The sequence below is a fragment of the Emys orbicularis genome, chromosome 3, assembly GCF_028017835.1.
Source record: "Emys orbicularis isolate rEmyOrb1 chromosome 3, rEmyOrb1.hap1, whole genome shotgun sequence".
Taxonomy (NCBI): Eukaryota; Metazoa; Chordata; order Testudines; family Emydidae; genus Emys; species Emys orbicularis.
In genome coordinates, this window is record NC_088685.1 from 82,740,425 (window position 1) to 82,768,084 (window position 27,660).

Genomic DNA, 27,660 nt, shown 5'->3' on the forward strand with positions numbered 1-27,660 from the left:
GGTTTAAATGCCTCTAATCTGGAGCAACTCAGCTGCTTCTTCTAATATCAATACCAATCCCTAAATTGAGTGCCAGGAGACCTTCAATTAGCTAGCCGCTATTTATTCTCTCCTTCCCCTCTCCCCAACTGCCAAGAGCCAGCGTATGTCTGACCTCCAGCAGACCAGTCTCCCACAATTTAGCTCTTAGCAGGCCACCAGGTCAGCCCATTTCTCACTTTGTTTACATTTATAATTTCACCACAGGTTGAACCTGTAATCAAAGCACCAGGATTATAGCATTGTAGATGTCCCAACAAATAGCTGAACGGATCCAATTAAAATAAGGAACTATTGGAAATTGAATTAAACAACGTAGAAAACAAAATTTCACTCCAATACTAAGTCTTTAGGACAGGGCTGGGCAAACTACGGCCCGTGGGCCGGATCCGGCCCCTCAGGGCTTTGGATCCGGCCTGCAGGATTGCCCCCCGTGGTGTCATGGGCCCCCGCTGCTCTCAGCAGCGGCCGGCCCAATGTCCCTGCGGCCCCTGGGCCCTTGCCTCCAGGCACCGCCCCCGCAGCTCCCACTGGCTGGGAACGGGGAACCGCGGCCAATGGGAGCTTCAGGGGAGGTACCTGGAGGCGCGACAAGGGCAGCACACGCGGAACCCTTCGCCCCCCCTCCCCAGGGAGCCTGCCCTGGCCCCAGTGCGCACCGCTGCCACCTCGGAGCCTGAACCCCTCCTGCACCCCGCCCCCCAACTCCTTCCCTAAGCCCCCTGCCTGCACCATGCACCCCTCCTGCATCCCAACTCCCTGCCCTGAGCCCCTGCCACACCCCACAATCCTCCTGCACTCCAACCCCCTTCCCTGAGCCCCCTCGTTCATGCTGCACCCCAACTCCCTGCCCTGAGCTCCCTGCTGCACCCTGCACCCATGAACCCCAACCCCCTGAGCCCCCGCTGCACCCCAACCCCCTTCCCTAAGCCCCCTCCCGCAGTCCACACCCCTCCTGCACCCCTGCCCTGAGCCCCCCCCTGCACTCCACACCCCTCCTGCACCCCTGCCCTGAGCCCCCTCTTGCACTCCACACCCCTCCTGCACCCCAACCCCCTTCCCTGAGTCCCCTCATACACCTCGCACCCCTCTTCTGTCCCAATCCCTTGTCCTGAGCCCCTTCCTGCACACCACACCTCCTCCCACACTCCGCACGCCCTCCCGCACTCCAACCCCCTGCCCCGCATACAATTTCCCCACCCAGATGTGGCCCTGGGCCCAAAAAGTTTGCCCACCCCTGCTTTAGGACATGGGTGTGTATTTTATGACAAAGCAGTTTAGATAGCTGATTCACTTTATGTTGCTTAGTTTATAACAGGGCATGATTTATAAAGGCACGTTTGACCATAATATAGGTTAGCATCCATTACAGCAATGGTTCCAAACCATTTCCATTATAATCTGCCTTTTTCACATGCTCAATTTGCAACCCCCTCAAATATTTTTTTAACAAACAACTGTTTTAAAAACAGAATTGGAACAAAATTAGCCTTACAATGAAGTCTTAAACTTGCCACGGATACAACCTTCCTGGAAGACTAGTACCTTTGACTGTCTGATTTTTTTATCCACAGTGTTGTTTGAGAATTGTATACCAAGAATATATTGTATACCTAGAATATTGACCCAGCATGCAAAGCTGGTTAAATATTGGTTATTTTAACAGCTTCCTTATTTTAAATCTAAAATTATGACTCATTAGTTTATTAGGGTATACCCTGGTAGAAAGGTGCTTCGCCTGTAATATTAACAGACATGTAATCTTATATACATGTGCAGGTCTAAAACTGTTGACAAAATATTCAAATACTATACCATACAGCATTCCAGCAAGAGGCAGAGTTTAGACTAAATACATTCTTAGTTTTCATATTTCCTGATTTGGGTTCTTTACTATGCATTGAATTAGTGTAGTTTTGTGTATTTAAAAATTAAAATTTTACATTTTGTACAGTATTTGGAAGTCAAACATAGCATACCTGCAAGCAAAATAGAGTGGAGTTGCTCCTGACACGTTTGGCCTGTTAATATCTGCACCACTGTCTAATAAACACTGCACTGTCTTTTGGGAAAAGGAAAAAAAGTAGTGTCAAAACTAGAAAGAAATTAACAAAAATATCACTTGGCTTGAAACTGTTTAGTTTTATGCATCTCTCTTCAGTTACACGAGTAGATTTAATTTCCAGTAATACATCTCAAAAACAAGATACCTAAACATTAGGAAAAGGATTATGACAGTTACACCCTGAAAAGCTTTCACATTAGTCTCTATTTCTAGGACTTGGCTTTTTAATAAAAATGCTTTTTATAGGACTTTGGCCATTCTGTAAGACCAGTGAAATCAGATCCTCCCAAAAAGTTTATATTGAAGTTTAAATATTTATCAGTAAATTGAGGTAAAAAAATATTGTAGTTTTGAAAAATATATTAAGAGGAAATTCTAAATAAAAACAAACACTGTAAAGTATGAAAATGCTGAGCTAAGGTACTTAACCTCAACTCTATCCCATCCACATGAGGTAAATGTGTCTATAATTATCAGTCTGATTGCTAGCTGATGTCTTGAAACTTGTAACCCTTGACAGCTTGCCATCAGGAGCCCTGTCTGGTGGTCCACAGAGTAACTTTTTGACTGTGGTAGAATGGAGAATTGGGCTGGGAACTATTTCCCCATGCTTATTTTTCCCCCCCTACAGTTCCTCACTTCTCCTTGTCAATTGCTGGAAATGGGCCATTTTCATTACCACTACAAACAGTTCTTTTTCTCTCCTGCTGATAACAGCTCACCTTAACTGATCACTCTCCTTATAGTGTGTATGGTAACACCGTGTGTGTGTGTGTGTGTGTGCGCGTCTTCCTACTGTATTTTCCACTACATGCATCCGATGAAGTCGGCTGTAGCCCACGAAAGCTTATGGTCAAATAAATTTGTTAGTCTCTAAGGTGCCACAAGTACTCCTGTTCTTTTTGCAGATACAGACTAACACGGCTGCTACTCTGAAACCAGTCTAGAGACCATTTCTTACTCAAAGTGGTCTATCACTGGATAACAGGATCACTGTTCCATATGATCTTAAAATCCTTTTAAAAAAAAAAAAAAAAAAAAAAGTTTCACATCTGCACACATCTATTCTACATGTATATACTTAATCCTAATGCAAAATCAATCCCCAAGATAGAATACAAACACTTAACTGTATCGGATTAAAAGTAACCAAACTGCCATATATGCTTTTCTGTATGTAGTCATTCTGACAAACATGGCTCAAAATACTACACATTATAGTGAGTAATGCATGAAAAAAATATTCAAGAAAATGAAACACTACACCAATATCTGCAATCAACTATGCAATAATAGATTAATCAACTGTACGAACAGCTGTGGAATGCGCATTAAATTATTTAAACTCTCAAAGGAGACTGCAGGATCACCCACACAAGAATAAACCACTTATTCCTATACGAGTACATGTAGTTAAGAATTACACCTCTACCCCGATATAACGCGCCCCAATATAACACAAATTCTGATATAACACGGTAAAGCAGTGCTCTGGGGGGGCGGGACTGCACACTCCGGCGGATCAAAGCAAGTTCGATATAACGCGGTTTCACCTATAACGCAGTAAGATTTCTTGGCTCCCGAGGACAGCATTATATCAGGGTAGAGGTGTATTAAGATAGAATTATTCACATGACTATCATTTAACCTTTATAAAGGTGTATGACTAGCCATAGTTTCAATTAAAAAAAAAAATTGAGACAAGTATTACCAAGGTTTTAACAATTACAGTCCGTTCAAATGAGTTTTATGAACTTACTGTCTTGTGACCATTTTGGCAAGCCACGTGTAGTGCTGTCTGTCCCATTGCATCTTCAACATCTACGTTATTGACATGCTGTACAAGATCGTGAAGTAGTTCTGTTCGCCCGTTGACAGCAAGCCAGTGAATCTAAATAAAAAAATCAAATTACTAATATTCTTATTATTCAATACGTACATATATTTCATAAACACAAGTGTACAAAACTTAAGGCCCTGTGGCCAAGATTTTCATAAATAGGATCCTAGAATTAGCTGCCTAAATATGCATCTAGAAGTCTAAATCTGTGCCTGAAATCACAGCAGCTCCCTTTGATCACGAGTAGATTACAAGAATGCGTTTAAGAAAGGATCCTCAAACACTGTACCTGCTGAGGAACGTAACCAGTAGACTGCCTGAATATCCTACTGACAGGAGCTACAACCAGAGGACAGAGTTAAATTTAGATTCTTGACACTCATGAGGTGCACAAGAAGAGAGGGATTGGTGCCAGCTAAGACAATCAAGAATGTTTGAGGGAGGAGCCCTCTGCTTTGATATCAGAAGTCCGCATTCATTGTTCAGGCCAGCAAAACTAGCAGTTGCAAATATAATACCATGTGGTTCCACAACTTTACCTTTCTTAATTTCAAGTCAAAGCAGTTTGTTACAATACCAGCACAGAGGAATGGAAAAAAGTTAAAATCCTGTATAAAAATGAAAATTTGTTATGTTGCCTGGTCACTGAGGAAGGAGGTGGAAAAAACAAAAAATTAACCCTGAGCATATAAAGTTGCATTTCTGAAAGTGTTTTATTTGAACCAAAGATTTTACTGTTTTAGAAATATTTTGATCAATTTTGTCACTAAATTAACAGTTCCACAATACTTTACAATTATATATTAACAGGGACCCTTCCAGTTTTAATGATTGCAGAGCTAGTCAAACACTTAGTAGGCACAAGCTATAAGCATTTTCAGTAAAGTTAGCATATCACTGGTTTATTAATTTCAAGAGAAGCACGTCAGTAACTAAAATGGATAGCACTTACTGCAGTCAGACCTTCATTATTACAAATGTTGACATCTGCACTATATTCTAAGAGCTTGCTCATACATTTCTTCTGTCTGTAAAGGAAAGAACATATGCAATTCCAGTCATAAAAAAAGAAAAAGGGTCTGCAGAAAACAAATATCTTCCCCATGCCCCTTTCAGACTAATTCATCACATGCATCAACTGCAGTATGCAAGTTTTCTTCATAACAGTACACCATTAACTGATATTTAAAGAAAAGCAAATGCTCACCAATGCCATAGAAGACACACACAGCCAAGAGTTTTAGCTTATAGGAGGGAGAGGGAGAATGGTGGGTTGATTAGATAGGTTTCTATGTTACAAGTATCAGAATACTTAAGTGTCCTGTTCTAACACATTATTTCAAAATACAGTAAAAGCTGTTTTATATGGCATGTTGGTAGAATGCGGGGTGCCAAGAAGCAAAAAAATGCTGGTTAACTAAGAGGGAGGGAGTTTGGGTGCATGAGGTGGTGCGGGGCACAGGCTCTGAGAAGGAGTTTGGGTGCAGGAGGGGGCTTGGGGCATGGGAAGAGGTGCGGGGTGACAGATCCCAGGGGTGCTCACCTCGGGTGGCTCCCTGCAAGCGACGACCTGTCCCGGCTGCTCCTAGGCGGAGGCACAGCAGGTGGCTCTGCGCGCTGCCCCTGCTCTGTGCTGAGCGCTGCCTTCGCAGCTCCCATAAGCCAGGAACAGCGGCCAATGGGAGCTGTGGGGGCAGTGCCTGTGGCCAGATGCAGCGCACAGAGCTGCCTGCCGTGCCTCCGCCTAGGACCTGACCGAGGTGAGCAGCCCCCAATCCAGCACTCCACACCCTGTCCCACGCCCCGCACTGCCTCCCACGCCCCAACCCCTGCCGTCCCCGTGCCAACCGGACTATAAACCAGACTTTCAATGAAGATCAGAAATGCCAGTTTATAGAGCTTTCCGGTTGGTGAAGTGCCGGATAAAACAGCTTTTACTCTATATGGAAGGAAGGATGAATACCTGGGCTAAGTTCCCTGCTCCACCACAGTTTACCTGTGTTACCTTAGGCAAGACACTTAGTCCCTTTGGGTATGTCAACACAGCATGCAGCAGCATGCGTCCAAGCTCAGGTCAACAGATTCGGGCTCGTACTACAAATAGCTGCAGGGACAGTGCTTTCAAATTCCAGCTCAGGCTGGAGCTTGGGCTATGAAGCCCATCCCCGTCTCCAGGCTTCAAAGAGCAAAGTGGTCAGGGTGATAGGCATGTCTTGTTAATTTCATGTGGATTTTTGCTTTAGTGCAAGCAAGTGTGATTGTTGACAGCAATAATCTGTTCTTTTAACAAAATAATCCAGTCCTAGAATCACTGCTAATATTGCACCTACCTTTAAAGGGACAACTTGAAGAGTCAGATTTCCTTCTGAAAATTCTGTAACTATTACCATTACAACCATCACTTAAGATGAATGAAGAAAATACTTCTCAGTTTTTTTCATTTCACTTTGTTTACTTGACACAGCTGATGGTTAATTGCATTTCCCATCATCTGCACTAGCATAACATCACTCACATATGCTGCCCTAGAGAACTTATAAGTATATTCTTTCCCAGGCCCTTGAAGAGGGTTTCTGCCAGTCACACGACAAGAAAAGTGGAGAGTGAAGAAGCAACAGACATGCATGTACACAGAGAAAAGGGTCGGATGGGAGGCAGCGAGTCAGAGCTCTTAAGTGGTGTTATTCTCAAGATGCCCAAAAAACCCCACACTTAACCAGCCATCAGCAGGATGGCTAGAGAAATCCACTACCAGATAAGAGGGAGCACAGCTAGGCCAAGCCCTCTTAGCCTAATATTACATGTATGGCATTAGTAGGACATGTCTATACTAAAAGATAAGTCGACCTATGTTAGGTCGACTTATAGCCACTGCATTAGTTACTGTGGTGGCTAATGTCCACACTACCCTACTTCTGTCAGTGGTGCACATCCTCACCAGGAGCACTTCCACCGACTGAAGAGGGGCAGTGTGGAAGACAGAGCCAGGCCAAACATGCCAGGAGCGGTGTGCAGCCCAGGTGGCAGCCCGGCTTGGAGCGGAGACCGGGAAGCAGCAGGGCTCAGGAGCCAGAAACCTGCTTCTTATCAATTTCATGCCTCCAGCAGCCAAGAGCGACAGCCAACAGCCAACATAAGGACTGCAGTGTCAGCACAGACATGCATCGCCCTAACTATGTCAACATAAGCCCTAAGCCTCTTGTTGAGGTGGTTGTCTTATGTCGGCATAGCAGGGGAGTTACATCGGTGGGAGGAGCATTTCAGTGTTTACACCTACACCGTTTACTCAACAAAAGCTCACTTTTGTCAACAAAACTGTGTAGTGTAGACAAGGCCTGAGTCTTCTTTGTCTTGCAGAAGATGATCCTTCAGGGAACACAGTTAATTGCTTGATATCTAAATATCAATCCAAACAGTGAAACCCCTTCAACTTCGTCTTCCAGATCCATGCTTTACTCCTTTAATGTATTTGTCATGTGTTGTATTACATACAATTACAATATTGCAATAAGAGTTTTATTATTATTAGCCACTAAATAAAATCTCTCCAACTATCAAACTGATAATTAGCAAAAATGCTTAAATAGTCATAGAAATTTATGTTTATTGCTTGGTTGTATTTAGATCGATCAATATTCTAAAATTAAAAAAAAAAAAATATCCTACAAATTCCTGGTACACATTCTGTGGTTTTACTTGTACTTTCAAAAGTGCAAAATATATAATTTAACCAGTATGCAAACCAAAATTATAAAACATTCTTAAAACAGGTCTATAATCTGTGTTAAGCAAAATCAGCATGCTTTGAGAAGGTAAAAGTTTTCTTACCCATTTCTAGCTGCCAAATGAAGGGGTGTACATCCCGAAATATCTTGGTAGTTAGGATTTGCTCCCTTTTTTAACAGCAGAACTAGACATTCAACTGATCCACAGCTTGGATGGAGGTATGGAAAGAAAGAAAGGAAATGGCAAAATCAGTAAAGTGAAACTTTAATGATAAATATCAGAGGGGTAGCCGTGTTAGTCTGGATCTGTAAAAAGCAACAGAGAGTCCTGTGGCACCTTTAAGACTAACAGATGTATTGGAGCATAAGCTTTCGTGGGTGAATGCCCACTTCGTCGGATGCATGTAATGGAAATATCCATCCGACGAAGTGGGCATTCACCCATGAAAGCTTATGCTCCAATATATCTGTTAGTCTTAAAGATGCCACAGGACTCTCTGTTGCTTTTTAATGATAAAGCACAGCAAGCATCTTTAAGAGTCAAATTCTACACTGACTTACACTATCATGCAACTTCATTAACTTCCATAGGTTGAAGTCAGCACAAAATTTGGCTCTAATGTCACTAGGGTTTTTACAACTTGAAAGCTTAAAAAAAAAAAAAAAAAAAAGGACACTCCGCTGGAGTGAGAACTGATTCTAGAATATTTGGTTAACATTACAGGGAAAGAGTTACTAATCTTAGTTTAATGGACTCAAGACCAAATCGCAGACGCAGGTGCAAGGAAACCTCAAAGACATAGGATTTGCCCACCCATGGCATTATGTTTATGTTTCCCTCAACCAATTTGTCCTTTTGCAGCATTGGACTGGCCATCAAACCTCTAACACACTTTAATTACAATATTACTTGTTTTAAAAAAATATGTTAAAAAGGTTTAGTTTTCAGAAGGAAGGTAGATACTCAAATGTAAGCACAGCAAAAAGAAAAAACAAAGACTGAGGGTTACAGGATTCATCCAAATACCTGAGTCTGCCATTAGTTTTGTTACATAACTGCTTTCTCTTTATTTTCTGTTTGCAATTTAATTGGTCATTATTAGGGCTGTCAAGCGAATAAAAAAATTAATCTCGATTAATCGCACTGTTAAACAATAGAATACCATTTAAATATTTTTTGATGTTTTTTAAATTTTCAAATATGTTGATTTCAATTACAACACCGAATACAGTGTACAGTGCTCACTTCATATTTATTTTTGCTTACAAATATTTGAACTGTAAAAAACAAAAGAAACAGTATATTTCAATTCACCTAATACAAGTACTGTAGTGCAATCTCTTTATAATGAAAGTTTAACTTACAAATGTAGAATTATGTACAAAAAATAACTGCATTAAAAAATAAAACAATATAAAACTTTAGAGCAGGGGTCAGCAACCTTTCAGAAGTGGTGTGCCGAGTCTTCATTTATTCACTCTAATTTAAGGTTTCGCGTGCCAGTCTATAAGTCTATATTATATACCTAAACTATTGTTGTACGTAAAGTAAACAAGGTTTTTAAAATGTTTAAGAAGCTTCATTTAAAATTAAATTAAAATGCAAATCTTATCAGTTTAGTGCAGTGGTTCTTAACCTGGGGTGCACGCACCCCCTGGGGGTGTGATATGCCCTTTCTGGGGGTGTGAGACATGCAAGATTTTTTTAGAAGGTAAATCATCAAAAACACAAATTAAGCACAGGCACATAAGTACAACTACTTTGTTTCATCAAACCTATGTATTTATTAACATTATACATTTTTAAACGATTACTGTAATATACAAAGTTTTAAAGCTAATTGTAGTGTAATTTTTGATAAGGGGTGCGAGAACATATTTTGAGAACTCCAGACCATCAGCAGGCTGAGCGGGGCTGGGTGTAGTGTATTAAATTGCTCCCCATAGGAATGTGCTACTTACTGTGTACTACTTATAGAATCATAGAATAAATATCTGGGTTGGAAGGGACCTCAGGAGGTCATCTAGTCCAACCCCCTACTCAAAGCAGGACCAATCCCCAGACAGATTTTTGCCCCAGATCCCTAAATGGCCCCCTCAAGGATTGAACTCACAACCCTGGGTTTAGCAGGCTAATGCTCAAACCACTAAGCTATCCTCCCTCCCTTAGGGCTGCCAGTCCTGATGCTCTGAGCGGCATGGTAAGGGGATGAGGAAGAGGGGTAGTTGGATAGGCGTGGGAGTCCCAGGTGCCCTGTCAGGGGCCGAGAGTGTGGATAGGGGTCGGGGCAGTCAGGGGACAGGGGGGCTTGGATGGGGGGGTCCCGGGGGGTGGATGGTCCCGGGAGGGGGCGGTTAGGAGACAAGGAGCAGGGGGGGTTGGATGGGTGGGGGGTTCTGAGGAGGAGGGTGGTCAGGGGACAAGCCTATTTTTACTACCTGACAGATTCAAAATAATTTGACATCATCTGTTTCATATTTACAGGCAAGGACTTCAGCCTGGATCTAAAAGCATTAGAAATATTCAGTACACAGCCTCAAATTCTTCCCTGTCTGCTCGTAACTGAGCAGAGAAGTACATGCCCACCATACAGGTACTACATGACAGCAAAGCACCTAATCAGTAGTGGAGTACTTCCCACTTCCTTGATGTCATTACCATGAGACAGAATGACTGAATGCTTCCAAAACAAAAACAAAACAAAAAAAGCAAAACTGTTTACTAGAGAGGGAGAAAGCAAGTCTGCAATAGCAAAGCTCAGGCAGCTAGCAATGGCAGAGATAACTCTTTAACTAACATACACGATAAACAGGCTGTATTCCTCCCACAGCAGTCTTATTTAAAAAAGGATGAAAAAGCAACCATCAGTAGTTAATGTTTCCTATACACAAGCTTGTTAGGATATGGAAGGCCACTTGAAATCCTGAGTGTAAGCTGCCTGGTTTTGTGTTAAAAGTTATTCTTGAAGGGGCAAGTGTGCACACTGGTAATTAATTCAAGAAAAGTGAGGAAAAAAATATAGCAACAAATATGCACTGAAGGTTTTTCCAGTTTAATGCTCTAGATTTCTGTGGTAATGTAATCCTTTAAGTCATCTCCCTGATTACTTAAAAGTGCTAAATCTTACTTTGCCGCAATATGAAGCAAGCTCCTCTTCACACGTCCAAATGCATAATTCACATCAAATTTTGAATTTGACAGTAGCTCTGAAACAGACCTTAAGCAGATAAAACTGTGCGTTAGGGAAAAAAGTCTAAAGATAGTTTCACCCACTTTCAGATATGCATCACAACATACATTTTATTTGCATGACTGAATACTTTATCTGTTTTACAATCATCTCAGGGTACCATTTTTCTCCCTTACAGCCTATAAAAAAGGCAGGGCTCCACAGCTCTGTTAAAATACCTGAATACTAAACTGCAACGCCCTTGCTCTTCCACTTCCTAGTTCAAACTGACATCAGCAAATATGCCATATTGTGTCATTATTTTGAATGTACATTAATGTGGACTAGGACAAGATGTTCAAGACATTTCTTTACTGTGCTAAGCACTATACTGACTTTGCTTTGGGCAATTATAAATAAATGTATGCCAATACTTCTCCCCACTCCACTACATGTTCCCTTCCACATTTCTGGCAAGTTCCCTATGCATACACCAAGTTTAGAAGGAAAAAGTGCCAGTATAATGAAATGTAAGGAAGATTGTTAGACTGAATTGCCATTATTATGCAAGAAGTCTGACTACAAGATACACACCTTTCAAATTAGCCTCAGGCTGAAACAACCTGGTGACTTGCAGTTCTGTTTATGCTGTCCAGGCGGCTGCATAATTGGAACTCTAGTATACCTGTCCGCATAAACATATTGTGGAGAAGGACCAACATCCACGCTGATATCAGAACAACAAATTTCAGCGCTTCTTACTTGCCTACAAAACTCAACAGGGGCGGGGAAGTAGCAGCAAACTTGCTTGACACATCCCTCAGACAGATTCCAACAGCTTCCCCACTTCCCAAACAGCTGTCATTTAAGAAGTCCCCCAGCCATCAGTCTTGTCTGATCAATACGTGTTGGACAATCTCCTCTACAGATAAGATACTATGAGTTTCAATACCAACAGTACATCAACTCCTAGCGCTACATCTCATTCACAAAGAAACTGCCATTGTTCTCTTCTCCCAGTACTCATTATATACTGGCTCCTTCTCCATCACTGGACACACTTCAAACTCCTGGTCTTAAGCACACACCCAGGCATTTCCAGGATTGAGTCAACCAGATTTCTCAGGTACATAAAGTATATACATAGTCATATGCAAGTTTGGGCATTCAGTGGGCTGGGCCCCAGCTATGCAAAAATCTTCTCTCTGGGCAGGTCTACACTACAAACTTGCATCAGCACAGCTATATCAATGCAGATGTGTCACTTTAGCGCTTCTGGAGAAGATGCTTTAGACAGAAAACACCTCCGCAAAAGGCAGTAGCTATGTCTGCAGGAAAAGCTCTGCCACCGACATACTGCGGTCTACACAGGGGGTTACAGTCAATATAACCACGTTGATAGAGGTGCGAAAAATCCACACCAGTAAGCAACGTACTTATACCAAAGAACGTATGTATACAGACCTGGCCTTTGTGACCCTGGATGGCAGCTCAGCAAGAGAAACCCCGGAGCCAACACTACTTTAATAAATACAGCTCTACTAAACATGTTGCTTTCTATGCCCTTAAAAATATTTAGTTGTAGACTGCTACGATGGACGATGTTTATTGTTATTACCATTTAGACTGATGTTACAGACTTATGTTTGCAACCTTACAAATAAGAGAATTTAAAAAATAGTAATTTATGCACAATAGTAATTTATGTAGGAAGAAACACTCACCTGTGCTGGTCAGCCATAACCATTGGCATTAGTGTGTAGACAGCAGTTTCATTATCTGTGCAGAAATTAGATTATTCAGTTACCATAAAATCTTATGTGTAAATTTATCCAGTAGTTATTGTCTGTTTTTAGAAGTTACTGTAGATGAATAGACTATTTACACTGTATGATAGATCTGTATATGGAACTGACTGAAATAAATTATTGAACAATTCTAAAAGAAAAGCTACTGCTGTTTAACATTTATATGGAAAATATGTTAAAATAATATTTTATGATGTAGTTCTGCTATTACTGTAGGTGAAAGCAAACTGTTCTTTCTAAATAAGAAAAATGTACGCTGCTAATTTTATTTTTAGTTTTTAATTTTTTTTGTCTATCCTTTTATCCTTCTGATTGCTGCTAAGTTCTCATTACTGAATTGTCTCAGTATCATGTAAGTTAATTTAAAAGCGAAGGATATTTTAGATTTCCTGTATTTACATATTATTTCTATAGTTGTGTTACTGATGTTACTAAAAATGATTTTTTTTCAAATCTAATCTACTTAACACTATTAATGCTGTCAACTCTTTTGTCTCAACTTGTACACTGAAAAATAGTCAATTTCCCCCTTTTGTTTCTAGACCTTCTCTCTTTTTGGTTCTGACAAAACCTGGTTCTGACTAGCACAAAACTACAGTGTTTGGGTTCAAACACTGTAGTAGAATTACTGCTGAGGGAATTCTGCACCAAAATATAAAAATTCAGCACACAATATTTTAAAATTCTGTAAAATTCTGCATATTTTATTTGTCAAATAAATATGGAGGCGCCTACATGGCAGTGGGAAGCATGGGTCAATGGATGGGAGATCACCCTGCAGCCCTCCCGCCCCGGGACATGGACTCAACGGTGAGGCTGTACCCGACCCTGACAGTGCAAGGCCTGGGCCTGGCCCAGAAACACCCTAGGGCCCTGCACCTCCACACCAAGATAGCGAGCAAGAGGAACAGAGTCTCACATGCACGCCCAGCCCTGGCCTCCAATCCAGGTGTGTGGCAAGCAGGCTCAGCCTGGCAGGATCCAAGTGTGGAGGAACTTAGTATGGGGGGGATCCAGGTAAGGGGCAATCTGGATGCACAGGGACTCATTGGGGGGGGGGGGTTCTGAGTGCAGGAGAAGGGGATGGGGATTCAGCAGGGTGGGTATGGAGGGGATGAGCTCAGTGGGAGGTGGGTCTGGACGCTGGGGAAGTGGAGCTTGGTGTCCAGGTGCAGCTGGTTGTGGCTCAGTGGGGTGGAGGTCCAGGTGCAGGGAGTTCATCAGGGTAGTTCAGGTGCAGAGAATGTAGGCTCATCAGGGGGAACGGAGGTAGAGGTCCAGATGCAGGGGGAGATGCTCAGTGGGAGGGTTCTGGGTGCAGGTGACTTGGCGGGAGGGGGTTCTGGGTGGACTGAGAAGCAACTCCCCGTACAGTGCCCCCTCCCCCAGCAGCTGAAGAACAATATGGGAAGGAAGTGGGAGGAGGGGCACACCTTATGAGGTTTCTGGGGGTGGGTCTGAACCATCCCTAGCCGCTCCTTGCAGGGGAAGAGGAAGTCCTGTCCTCCCCTGCCCCCAGCCCAGCCAGGACTAGCAGCTGAGCCTGCTGCAGGGTAGGAGCCACTGACCAGGGCATCCCTAACCCCCTCTCCCCAAGATTTCTCTCTCCACCAGATGCTCCAGGTGCCCAAAATGACGCACCCGTGCTATTGAGGAGGGGCACGTGACTGCTCTTGCAGCTTCCCTTTGCTTCCCAATCAGAAGTCTTTTTTTTGCAGGGAAGCAAAGAAATCTGCAGGGGACATTAATTCCGCATACGTGCAGTGGTGCAGAATTCCCCTAGGAGTATTGGAATATTATTGTTTTAAAAAGTTAATGCTTTTAAGAAAATGTAAACAAAACAAAACCCAAAACATTTTATTGCAATACCTAAACTGATTTTTGATATACTATAAGATATGAAGGAATCAAAATATTCAGCATTAACAAAAGAATATAAATAGAAACAGGTGAATTAGTATGAAATATACTTTGTAAATGCTTTTTCTCTAGTAATTTTAAACTTGGCTCAGAAACTTAAGACTGGTCTTACTCCATATACAGTTTGTGCCAATTTAGAAACAGACTTATAGCAATTAAATCTGCACAACCTCTTTTAAGCACCTTTATACCAGTGTAACTGCTTCCATACTAGATGGTTGGGCAGATTTAACTGTGACAATTAACCAATATAGTTAAATCACTATAAAAACTGTGCATAGACAAGCTCTTAGAAAGGGTGGTTTAGGGTTGGTTTTGTGAAGTTTTTGGTAAATCCAGCCCTTAAGAGGAATTAGTAAACAAAGTCCTATTTATTCAAAGAACAGGTACAGCACAAAGAAGAGAGAAATCTTTTCTTTACTTAGCTAAATAATGAAACTTACGATGTGACTCTTATTTGTCCATGAAATTAAGCTTTTTATTCAACCTTTGTGCAGAGTGATATATGCTTGAAGACAAAGAGTATATATATTTTAAACTCCGTTTAGTCCTGCACAGCCAACACAACTAAGAGTGAATGAGCTGGATTCTCTTCCACTTTGCATATCAGCAACAGAACTTGTTTACTATTGAAGATTTTGGGGATGTTCTAGTATCACTAAGGGCATAATTTTCCCTGAAGAACCATTATTACTAGTGATGATGCTGGAGATGAAAACGCAATTTGACTCAAAGCCCGGGTTGAGTTTGCAGGGCTGTCAGTTATAAAAAAAACAAAACACTGATTTACTTGTAAAGTGTGAATATTTTGTAACAAAATTAAGCAATGAACAAAGCCTGTCTTTTTTTTTTAAAATTAAGGATTGACAAGTCAGCGTAGACACAAAGCCTTGCGTTAAAACTGTTTAAAGAGATATTTGCCTACTCATTACTGATGAGTAGAAGTCTTTTTCCTGCCAAGTTGAGGGGGCCTAAGCCATTAGCTTCTGAGAATTAAAGTTTTCATTTAAAAATGAAGTTTCTATCCATTACAGATTACAACAACCTTCTAAACATGAACAGATAGTATCTTCCTGAGTCTGCAGATGTAAAAAAACTCATGCCTCTGCACAGATTTCCCAAACAGCTGCAGAATGAAAATAAGGGCTTATCTGCACAGACATTGCATCAGTTTAACATAACCTGGTTTAAATCAGTACAACTTTTGCACCTGAACTCTTTTATATCAGTTTATAACTGACCCAAAGAAGGGCTCTTTGTAACCTTGAAAGCTTGTCTCTCTCATCAATAGAAGTTGGTTCAAGAAAAAAATATTACCTCACACATCTTGTCTCTCTAATGCCTAGGACCAACCCAACTAAGACAACATTGCACAGAACTGTTTATGTCAATTCAGAGCACATCTGTGTATTGTCCACGCAAAGTTGCAACAGTTTAACAAAGTCAGTACAATTAAAGGTTATATGATTTGATGTCAGTACAACTTCCTGTTTAGACCAAGCCTAAAAGGATTATTCAGTTTTTACTGCTGCTCTTCAAAAGCTAGAGGTTAACTCCTTTCCCCCTCAGTATTATTTATTTGTTTTACCATAGTAACTAAAAGCATGAGGGAAGACACCCCCCCCCCCCCCAGTAGCCAGGATGCTTGAGGCAGGGCAAGGGGGAGGAAGAGGAAAAGAAATTCTTCCTCCCTTCCAGTAGGAAAAGAGAGGAATGGAGAGCCACTAGCCAGAGAACAGTGTAAAACAAGCCCCTTAGTAGGGTCCAGGGACAGTACATCAGTAAGGTTGTCCAAACTACAAGCACTACAGTGCCACAGCTATGCCACTGTCGTGCTTGTAGCGTAGACAGCAAGGGAAGGGGTTTTTCCACTGCTGTAGTAAATCCATCCCCTCAAGAGGTGCTAGCTAGGTCAATAGAAGAATTGTTCTGTCCACGTAGTGGTATCCACCCTGGGTCAACTGAACTACATCTTTTTTTCACACCCCTGAGCAACGTAGCTAAATTAACCTACATTTTAGGTGCGGACCAGGTTTCAGAATCCCAGTCATCCTTCCCATGCCCAAAAGCAGCCTGGTGGGGCCCGGACTGGACTCTGCCCTGGTCCTGGCTCGCGATCCCAAGCTATTGCCCATAGGGGCATCAAGTCCTAGATTGATGCCCGAGGTGGCAGGACACGTCCCAAGTTTTTCCAAGAAGTTGGCACAGGCATCATGGCCGGCAGGCCTCTCCTGACTGATGGCGACGTGCCAGGAGAAGCCAGTCCCCGGGGCAAGCCGGGCTGCGGTGAGGGGCGCCGCAGGGAAACGCCCGCCGGTGTCTCCCGCCCCGGCGCAGATGCGGGGGCTGCCAAGCGGGGGGTTATGGGGCTGTAAATCTCTGTACTCGGAAGCGGGGCAGGCCCCGGGGCCAGCTGCTGCAGCGAGTCACCCCGCGCTGGGAGCCGCCGGCGGGGGAACGCAGCTCCCGCTGCTGAGCGGGCACGGGCGCCCCTCGCCGGGGGATGGGGATGGCGCTGGACCGAGGGACCCCCGCGCCCCTCTTACCCTCGGGCAGTTCCACGGTGCGGGCGCGGCGCAGGGACCTGGTGAGACGGTTGAGCTGCTCCATGGCTCTCTCCATCCTCGGGGGGCCCCGCTCCGCCCAGAGCCGCTGACCCGCCTCAGCCCATCGCGGCGCCGGTTGCGTGCGGCCAGAGCGGAGCCCACGGCCCTCTGCGCAGGCTCACACCCACACGGGCCCAGAGCCGCGGCGCATGCGCGCTCCTACGCGCGTGCCCACCAGCGGAAGGGCGCCTCATTGAAGTGGCTGCCCTTACCCGCAACCGCGCCCCGCCCACCCAGCGTTGCCAACAATACTACGGGGGGAGGATGAGGAGCGGGGGCGTGGCTAGGAGCTGTGGGCGGGGCAGGAGCCGAGGGGTGAGCCCGGTAGGAGCTGGCTCAGCGGCGTGGGAGGGGGGCTGGGGTGTGTCAGGAGCTGGGGGTGCGAGTAAGTGAGTAAGGTGCAGATTTCAGAGTAGCAGCCGTGTTAGTCTGTATCCGCAAAAAGAAGAGGAGTACTTGTGGCACCTTAGAGACTAACAAATTTATTAGAGCATAAGCTTTCGTGGGCTACAACCCACTTCTTCGGATGCATATAGAGTGGCATCATAGGACCTATTCACATCAGCCATACCATCAGGGGCTCGTTCACCTGCACATCTACCAATGTGATATATGCCATCATGTGCCAGCAATGCCCCTCTGCCATGTACATTGGCCAAACCGGACAGTCTCTACGCAAAAGAATTAATGGACACAAATCTGACATCAGGAATCATAATACTCAAAAACCAGTGGGAGAACACTTTAACTTGTCTGGCCATTCAATGACAGACCTGCGGGTGGCTATCTTACAACAGAAAAACTTCAAAAACAGACTCCAACGAGAGACTGCTGAGCTGGAATTGATATGCAAACTAGATACAATCAACTCAGGATTGAATAAGGACTGGGAATGGCTGAGCCATTACAAACATTGAATCTATCTCCCCTTGTAAGTATTCTCACACTTCTTATCAAACTGTCTGTACTGAGCTATCTTGATTATCACTTCAAAAGTTTTTTTCTCTTACTTAATTGGCCTCTCAGAGTTGGTAAGACAACTCCCACCTGTTCATGCTCTCTGTATGTGTGTATATATATCTCCTCAATATATGTTTCACTCTATATGCATCCGAAGAAGTGGGCTGTACCCCACAAAAGCTTATGCTCTAATAAATTTGTTAGTCTCTAAGGTGCCACAAGTACTCCTGTTCTTTTTGCGGATACAGACTAACACGGCTGCTACTCTGAAACCTATAAGTGCATAGTTTTGTGTGCTCAACTTTAAATATTTGACTATATTATGTTTACATTTTTGGTCAATCTAAAAAAGGAAAAATTATGGTATCCTGTGTCAATCCAATCCTGACTCAAACAAAACTCTGTGTGTTTATAGCCAGACTGCAGTCAACTCTTAGCCCTGGTCTACACTACAGAATTAGGTCGATGTAAGGCAGCTTATGTCGACCTAACTCTGTAAGCATCTACACTAAACTGTTGCTCCCACTGATGTAACTCGCCCACTACACTGATTTAATAACTCCAACTCCTTGGGAGGTGTAAAGTCAATGTTAATGTAGTTAGGTCGACGCAATGTCAGTGTAGACACTGCATTACTTACATGTTGCTACCTTTCAGAAATCATCCCACAGTGCCCCACACTGACAGTAAAATCAGTGCAATCACTCCCGGTGAGGACAACACAAGGAGCATAGTGTGGACATGCAAAAGCAATTTAATTACTGCAGTGGCTGTACGTTGATGTAACTTAGGTCAACATAATTTTGTCATGTAGACATATCCTTAGAAGTTATCAGATGGCTTCTAGTTTTTGTATCATATTTATTCACAACATTTTTAAAAGGTAATTGAGATGTTGATTGTGCAGACAAGACTATAAACACCCCATTGATGATGAATAAGGGAAATTCACACTTTCTAAGGCTCAGTTTTCCTTTACATATAACAGATAAAAATAAAGCAGATGTTTAAATTCTGAAGGCTGCCTTCAACAAGAGAAAAAAAGGTAGAAATGAAATGAAAGATCAGACTCAGTCTACACTACAGAGTTAGGTCGACATAAGCTGCCTTATCTCGACCTAACTATGTCAGTGTCTACACTACACCCTTGCTCCTGCCGATGTAAGTGCCATACCTCCAGCGGTGCTGAACAGTTTTTATAGTGGGGGGGCTGAGAGCCATTTAACCAAACTGTAAACCTTGTATATAATGGAAACCACTTCAAGCCAGGGGTTGTGGCAGCACCCCCAGCTCCTGCACCTATGCTTACTACACCGACATAATAACTCCACCCCCACAAGAAGCGTAGGGCTTATGTTGGTGTAGTTAGGGCGACACGGTGTCTGTGTAGACACTGCATTCCTTACATAGGCTGCTGGCTGTCTTGTCAATTTCACGGCTCGGGGGAGGAGCCATGGAATTGACAAGGAAGCCAACTGCCAGCGGGGCTGCTGCCAGGTCTCCCAGCTCCAAACCAGGCTGCCACCCAGGCTCCCAGCTTGGGCTGCCACCCGGGCTCCCCACTCCCCGCTAGGAGCCCTGTTGCCCCCCGAGCTACCCACTCCCTGCTGGGAGCACTGCAGCCAATTGGACGCCGGGCACGGATCTCCCCGCCAGAGACAAGAAGCCCTGGGCGGCTGCCCCCTTCCACCTCTCTTCTGGCTGGGAGTGGGGAGGCAAGAAACGCTGGGGAGCAGCTGGGCTCATGGTGGGGAGCTGCGCAGAGCTGAGAGCCCTGACTCTCAGCCCCCCCACACTGCTCCTCTTCAGTCGGTGGAAGTGTTCCTAGTAAACACATGCACCACTGACAGAAGGAAGGTAGTGTGGACATCAGCCACCGCAGTAATTACTGAGGTGGCTGTAAGTCAACCTAACATAGTGTAACCCACACAGCTCCTGGGTGTGGTGTTCTGTCCTATATAGTGGCACTGAGACCACTTAGAGAGAGAGTAATGAGTCTGCTCTACAGCCTTATTTAAGAGCCACATGGCTTTTAGCTCATGAAGTAGAGGTTCATGCACTAAGCTCCAGAGGCCCCAGGTTCGATCCCGATGACCGAGGTCTATTGGTGTTACAACTGGGAGCTCATCTGGGATTTCAACTTGGAAGTCTCTCAAGCTCGGGATGCACTTCCACAGCTAAGGGAAGTATGTAACCCATACACCTCCTGGTTGTGGTGTTCTGTCCCATTTACTGGTACTGAGACCACTTAGAGAGAGAGCACTTAATGAGTCTGTTCTATGGCTTTAGCTAAGAGCCACATGGCTCTTGGCTCATACACTAGGCTCCAGAGGTCCCAGGTTTGATCCCACCTGCCGACAACCGGGGTCTGTCGGTGTTACAATAGGTCTGCTTAAGATTGTAGTGAAGACATGTCCTTAGAAAAAAGGGAAACACTGGCCATTTCAAGAGATCTGTAGCAGGGAGAGGAAGGATGGTCTAGTGGTTAGGATTCCAAGCCATAGCATAGAAGATGTGGGTTCAGTTCCTTGTTGTGTGGCTTGGGCAAACCTCACTTCCCTATCTGTAAAATGGGGGACAACAGCACTTCTTCCTTACCTCACGGGTGCTGTGAGGATGAATACATTCAAGATTATAAGGTGCTCAGAGACTGAGATAATGGGGGTCAGATACCTCACCTTAGATAGACATGGATGAAAGTGGATCTATGACTTTAAGGACTTATTTGAAAAATACTTCCTGATATTATTCAAACCCTAAGTATTTAAATGTATGCTATTATTGTGTTCCAAATATTTGCCCAAAATATAATAATATCTAAAATATGATGAAACAACAGTTAATCACAGAAAGATAAACAGTCTATCCACTCTAAGTACTTCAGCTCTTATTTTAAAATTCCTGGGCTGAATATGGAGTTTAAATTTACAAATGTTTCTATAGTTATCCCAAATCACATGCATCCAGAAAGGAGGATTAAATGCCTTGAAAAGTACCAATTCTAACTGTTAAGTGAATTGAGCACCTCTTGAAAGCCTGAATATTTGAAATAGGAAAGAAAACAAACGTTCTTATTAAAATTTCACCAAATACAGTTATTTTACTTTTACATTAATTCAATTAATGAACAAGGGTCACAGCATCGAAAGAACACTAATGCAGTGGAAAGCAGCAAGATGTATTAGCAGGAGTACTGTAAGCAAGACATGAGAAGTAATTCTTCTGCTCTACTCCACGCTGATTAGGCCTCAACTGGAGTATTGTGTCCAGTTCTGAGCACCACATTTCAGGAAAGATGTGGACAAATTGGAGAAAGTCCTGAGAAGAGCAACAAAAATGATTAAAGATCTAGAAAACATGACCTATGAGGGAAGATTGAAAAAATTGGGTTTGTTTAATCGGGAGAAGAGAAGACAGAAGGGACATGATAACAGTTTTCAAGTACATAAAAGATTGTTACAAGGAGGAGGGAGAAAAATTGTTCTTAACCTCTGAGGATAGGACAAGAAGCAATGGGCTAAAATTGCAGCAAGGGCGGTTTAGGTTGGACATTAGGAAAAACTTTCTCACTGTCAGAGTGGTTAAACACTGGAATAAATTGCCTAGGAATCTCCATCATTGGGGATTTTTAAGAGCAGGTTGGACAAACACCTGTCAGGGATGTTCTAGATCAGGGATCAGCCGATCATGGCTCCGACTGGCCGCGGTTCGCCGCTCCAGGCCAATGGGGGCGGCGGGAAGCGGTGCAGGCCGAGGGATGTGCTGGCCGCCGCTTCCCGCCGCCCCCATTGGCCTGGAGCGGTGAACCGCAGCCAGTTGGAGCCGTGATTGGCCGAACCTGAGGACGTGGCAGGTAAAGAAACTGGCCCGGCCTGCCAAGGTGCTTACCCTGGCGGGCCACGTGCCAAAGGTTGCCGATCCCTGGTCTAGATAATACTTAGTCCTGCCCTGAGTGCAGGGGACTGGACTAGATGACCTCTCGAGGTCCCTTCCAGTTCTATGATTCCATGATTCTAAGAACTGTCAGGAGGCATTATTGGCTGGCTGGGCTGTCAAACCAAAGCATCCTGGGAATTATTTCTACTAAAGCATTTTGGTATTGCCAGCACTGCTGCAATCCCGAAGCTTAATTGTAACACACAACACAGCCACACTCAAAAAGAGCTTGCAGTGGTGCACAGGGATTCACAGCACTATTGTGGTTGCACTTGCCCTGAGTGTGTCTTCTATGCATCAGTGCTAGTGTAAATATCAAACTCTGGAACAGCAATTGCACCAATTCAGTTGGTGGTCCCACAGTGCACTGGACACCACCAAGGTGTCATCTCTGGTTGAGTTTCTGTACTGCAATGCTTAGCAGTCCTGTTTTTGGGTCTCTCACACACATGCAAAGAGGGCTCCACAAACCTTAGCTTTCATTGCCCAAATTTTTCACCAGCACTCTGTTTGTTCTCTATAGTGCAAACTTTGGAGCTGTGATCATGACTTCTCAAAAGAAACCTTCCTATGACTGTGCTACTAGTTTGCCCAAGCTCGTGGTCAGCTTTGGGGTGATACAGATCCAGACCCTGCTGAACTCCGGTGACTGAGCATCTAGCCCAGATGGGTATTAGGTATTCTGAGATGGAGGCCTTGGATTTTCTTACTGCACTGTAAGTGTGCTACAGATGCTCAGGAGCCAGGAAGAAAACCAGTTGTTTTTATTGTGAATTTGAGAGGAGGCTCAGCACTTGGACATCTGTGGTGCCAAAGTGAATTGTGGAGAGCATCAAGGTTGTGCCTGTAAGCCAGGATCTGAATGAGCTCTCCCCTGCCATCTATTGATGAACTGGGGAGAAAGACCGCAGGAGCAGACCATATGTGCACAGACACAACTACTATGCCTAGGTGAACAGCTTTGTCCAAGTGATCCATTTTGGGTTTAAATTCCATTTAGTATTGTGCACAGGGGTTATGAAATGTTGTTATCCTCATTGTACAACTAAAGGGAGCAGAACTACACTTAATATGCTCTAATTGAGGGGTCATCCTACTTGAACCTCACTAAGCAAATCCAAGTAAAAGTCAGAGGAGGGTGGGCACAGGTGTTCTTATCTGGGCATAAGGAATCTGTTTAAACAGTCCTAGATACTATTTGACCCCTTGCCCCTCCTCCAGTGCTTAAAGATGGAGCTGATCAGGATCAGCTTAGAGTCCTTGTTTCGAATCACTAGAGCTGAAAACACTGATGGGCAGGTCTGGGGGTGCGAGGGTGAACCTTAGACCTGGTGTGGAGATAGTATTGCAGTGAAAGGAAACACAGAGGCTGCAACAGCAATGAGTTCCCCCATTACTCAGTGAAATCACTAAGAACTGGTCTAAGTGCAGAACCTCAGAACACAGCATCACAGCCAGAGGCACCAGTCAGCAGCAGAGTGAGCAACGGCAACAGCAGAGGCATTGCTCAAACCTCCCCTTCAGGGATGGGAGGTGAACCCATGTGAATGCACCCCGAATTCTGAGATTTTGCTGACCTTGGACAACCAACTGTGAGTAAGGAGCAGAAGGAAAGGAGAGTGGCATGTTAAAGGGACATTAGTCCATCAGACATTCAAGCTGCAAGGTGGGAAACTGAGCAGAGGACACTGCCCAAGATGCTGTGGGACAGGTGTTTACTTATGATGTGCATCCTTTTGAATTGTTGAGATGTTTTCCTAAATTAATTATTATATCCTTCTGCTCTTAGTAAAAGTCTTCTTTTGTTATACACTGATTAAATGCTTGTGAGTGGGGCAGTATTGCCTCTTAGAGGTGCTCCTTGGTGGTGTGTAGTTTTCCCAGATTGCTGGGTTGGGGCTCGATCCTCTTCTGTTTTGTAATGTTAAGAAGAACCCCTCAATATAGAACCCAGCCCTTTTCCTGCCGACACTACCTGGCAGAAGGGTTACAAGGTCTCTGCATGCTCCGGGCTGGATTTTCTGGGTCCCACCATTGTCCAACACAGCTTCACTTGAGGGTAGAACTAAGTCCCCCTTTCCTACAGTATAGCAGATGCAGCAAGGCCCTCCTCTTCCCTCATTCACTTGATTCTGCTTCCTGAACTTTGCCACATTTGGCAACCCCATTCCACTTTGTTCCATCGCCATTAGCTGCCTGGGCTGTTGTTCCCAGCAAGCATGGAGGCACTGAGCAAACTGTGCACAGTGATTTGGGATGTGGTATTCCTCACCTAAGCAAACGGTGCAGGCTTCTGGCCAACTGAAGATGGAAAAAGGCATCGACTGCTGCAGCTGTATGGTGTCCAGGGGAGCAGCATTAATATATAGCATCTCTGTCTTCCCCCAGTTTTGCTTTAGCCAATTACTTTTCACCTATGTGTTCATTTCTTACAAGCACTGGGACAGAGAGATAATGGCATGGTGTAAGTAATAGCATTGTCTGCACTAGATTTTAAAGAGAGCTGGGTGTCATCATCGTATTCCTGGTCTCAAAAGCCCATTGCATCTCACAATCTGCCCTAATGGTTTAATGTAGAGGTTAAATAAGGCCATGTGTATGCTACAGGGACTATTAATAAAGTCTTGGGATAGAATTTAAAGATTCAGCTCTTTTCTGTTAAGTTTTAAAGGGATTTTTTTTAAATAAATCACAAGATTAAGTGATTGCTTCTCTCTTTTTATTCTGGATTTATGGTGGAAGTTTTTATGTATTCCGCTTCAAGAACACACAATGAATGAAGCAGAAAAGCTTCATGACTGGCACAGATATTTAAGTTAGTATAGTCTGCAAAAGGTTACATTTGTCACTGAATTTTTTTCAGTTTTAGGAGCATAGTAGAACCCATTTTTAAATGAGTTTAGAATTTGAGACATTCATTTAGCGTGTAGAATACTTGGATGGTTACATCAGTGATGTAAAATCCTTAGCTAACATCTTTTTAAACAGAGGATGTTGTTTTTCTAAAACATAACTGGTCTGTAACCTGCAGTCAGTCAGGCAGAAAGCTTTCTGGAGGTATAGTCAGTGAACAGATAACAAAAAGTCTGTTCCCTCTCACTACTCTCCCAGGCACTGCTGTATGTGTCAGGGTTTTTTGCGGACAAGATGGAAGGAACTGTTTGTGATTTTTAATTTACTTGGCTCTTCGTAAAACATTAATCTGATATAATTTCCATGGATGTCCCTTCCGTCCATGTATGTATTTTGTTTAAGGAAAATAGCCCAGCCAGGAAAGCCTCTGAAGATAAAATAGTATATAAACCATGCAGATTAAAATAAGAAAATTGACAATTAAAAGTATCTTTGAATTAGTCATCATTGGTTGTTTACAAACATCACTTAACCATTCATACCTACCAACATCCTGTGTCAAAAAAAAAAAGAGTAGATTTTATTTTGCATAAAATCACACAAATTTACATAAAAGGATTCTTGATTGGAAACTCCAAACTACCAATTAATTCATTATGTGTCTCTCCAGCCCAATAGCTGCTCACAGCAATCAATTCTGCACACACACACCCCATACCAACTCTCCAGTCACTGCCTTAAATCACTTCTGCACCTCCCAGCAACAAGTCAATTAATTCTGTACTCTCTCCACCCCTCACCTCTGTTTCAATCACCATCAATTCTGCACTGCCCCCGCCCCCAGCCTTTGATCTTCTCATTGCCCCCCAGCACCACTGCTCCTCCTGCAGTTATGGCAGTTTTTTCCTTCCTCCCAGGCCTGAAAAGCAACTCCAGACTTTTCACTCAAACCTCCCACTATCTTTCGGGGGAGGGGAGAGGCAGCTCTTTACCACCACCACCACCATCTCCTTCTCCCCCAGGCAGTTTTAACTTGGGCTGTAGGGAGGATAAGACCAGAATGGGAGGAACAGAGGGGAGCTGACCCACTTTACACGAGGCAAGGAGAAGAAGAAAGCAGAGCTGCCCTGAATTGCTGGGTCTTTATGTTATCTCCCCACTTGTGAAAATGGTATTAATTCTCTCTACCCTTTACCCAAAAACTTGTGTCAGTCCCACGGTCATTGAGGGGAAAGAAATCTCTCTGACTTTGCTACCTCTCTTTGTTTGCATTCCCCAGCAGGTGGGTGAGGGGGGAAGATAGCAAATCAGTTTTCCCTGTAGATTTTCCAGCAGACTCTGTAGGAGGGTCTGAACACCCTCAGGGTTGACAGCTCTGCTATATATTTGGTTCAGTGGTAAGATTCATTGTCTTCACAGACCAGAATACCCCTTTGGGGATACTGACCCAGTCAAAAGAATAATATGAATTTAAGGATCTTGCCTGTTTTAAATTAAAGCCTTTTATATTGCAAGAGTGCATATGCCTGCAAGTTCTACATCTTTATGCCAACTCAGGCTTGAAGAAGATCAAGCAACTCTCTTTGTGGATAGAAGGAGGGGCTGCTGGCTTCTACCCAGCCTCTGGAGTAGAGCAGGTGGGTCAGCTCTAAAAAATTGTAGTACCATCATCTGGAGGCCTGAGCCTTTTGCACAATTTCCTGGGCTGCTGCAGCTCTACCCCTATTGCCTGTCAGCTGTGTCTCAGCTGATTGGGGCTCTCCTTGCCAGCCACTGCCTCTTGAGCTTCCTGTAAAGGAGAATTCCACGGTACAAAGGGATTCCACTCAGAATTAACACAGCTTCTGAATGTATAATCTCCTGAGCAGATTCCTCAGTGGGCATTCCTGCCCCCAAACCCAGATTACATCACCCATTCACCTGTGCAGATGATCCTGCATCCAATGCGGAATGCTGTGCTGGCTCTGGGAAAGGTGAGCTGTTCCGCAGGGGTGCAGCTGACTCTGCTTCCCCTCTCAAGTGAGCATGGACAGATCATCAAGTAGAGGATCCCCTCCATATGTGGATCTAAGGGAAATGATCAGGCTCATTGACTGGGTGACTATGCTTGCTTGGTACCAAAATTTACTCAAGAAAGACAAAAACGATGACAGTCTATGTTTCCTTTGAAGTGATTTATTAGAATTGTAATAATGTTAGTCTTACTGTTTAAGGCCATGTTTAAACAAGCTACATATTTTTTACTAAATTATAAACGGATGTAGCAAAGATGTCTTTGACCACTTTGACTATATGTATTCCTATGAATTTGGAGTAAGTCTTGTATATGGAGCTGCTAGTGGATGCTTAATGTGCCCATTTGCAGATCAGAACCAAAAAGGTCTGGTCAGCTCACAGCTATATTCTACCAGAGCGGCTGTCTGAGTTTTGGCAAGAAACCAAAAGGTCTGCTTGTAGGGCAGACAAGTTCCTTTTCATGTGCTTTGCAAGTTAGATTCTCAGTTTGTCACTCCTATCCTTGAATCCTTCATAACTTTGCTCAACTACCTCTCCTTCCTTTCATCTTACTCACCTGCTTTCCCTACACCCCTTCTCTCTTACCTTTCTCACACTTTTAGGTTTGTGCCTTGTGTTGTGTGCTCCCTTCCCTGGGAAAAATCCCCATCATCTTGTCTGCCTGCCTGCTCTCTTCCTTTGAATCCCTCTTTAAAACTCATTTCTATCAGGAATATTTCCTG

General features: G+C 43.7%; 1 protein-coding gene across 3 annotated transcripts in view; it reads right to left on the bottom strand.

Annotated features, from left to right (window-relative positions):
• The window catches only part of HACE1 (HECT domain and ankyrin repeat containing E3 ubiquitin protein ligase 1), a 90,366-nt gene extending 73,177 nt beyond the window's left edge, over window positions 1-17,189 (bottom strand). Inside the window, exons 1-7 of one of the 3 annotated variants that reach the window (XM_065400727.1) lie at window positions 17,114-17,189; window positions 12,564-12,618; window positions 10,798-10,887; window positions 7,773-7,877; window positions 4,897-4,972; window positions 3,864-3,995; window positions 2,019-2,101 (exon numbers count right to left, since the gene is read on the bottom strand). In XM_065400727.1, the coding sequence (XP_065256799.1) occupies window positions 2,019-2,101; window positions 3,864-3,995; window positions 4,897-4,972; window positions 7,773-7,877; window positions 10,798-10,887; window positions 12,564-12,618; window positions 17,114-17,189 (617 nt within the window). The remainder of the gene's footprint in view (window positions 1-2,018; window positions 2,102-3,863; window positions 3,996-4,896; window positions 4,973-7,772; window positions 7,878-10,797; window positions 10,888-12,563; window positions 12,619-17,113) is intronic. The other 2 variants (XM_065400728.1, XM_065400729.1) reach the window with 2 other exon arrangements.
• Between the last annotated feature and the right edge of the window lie 10,471 nt (window positions 17,190-27,660).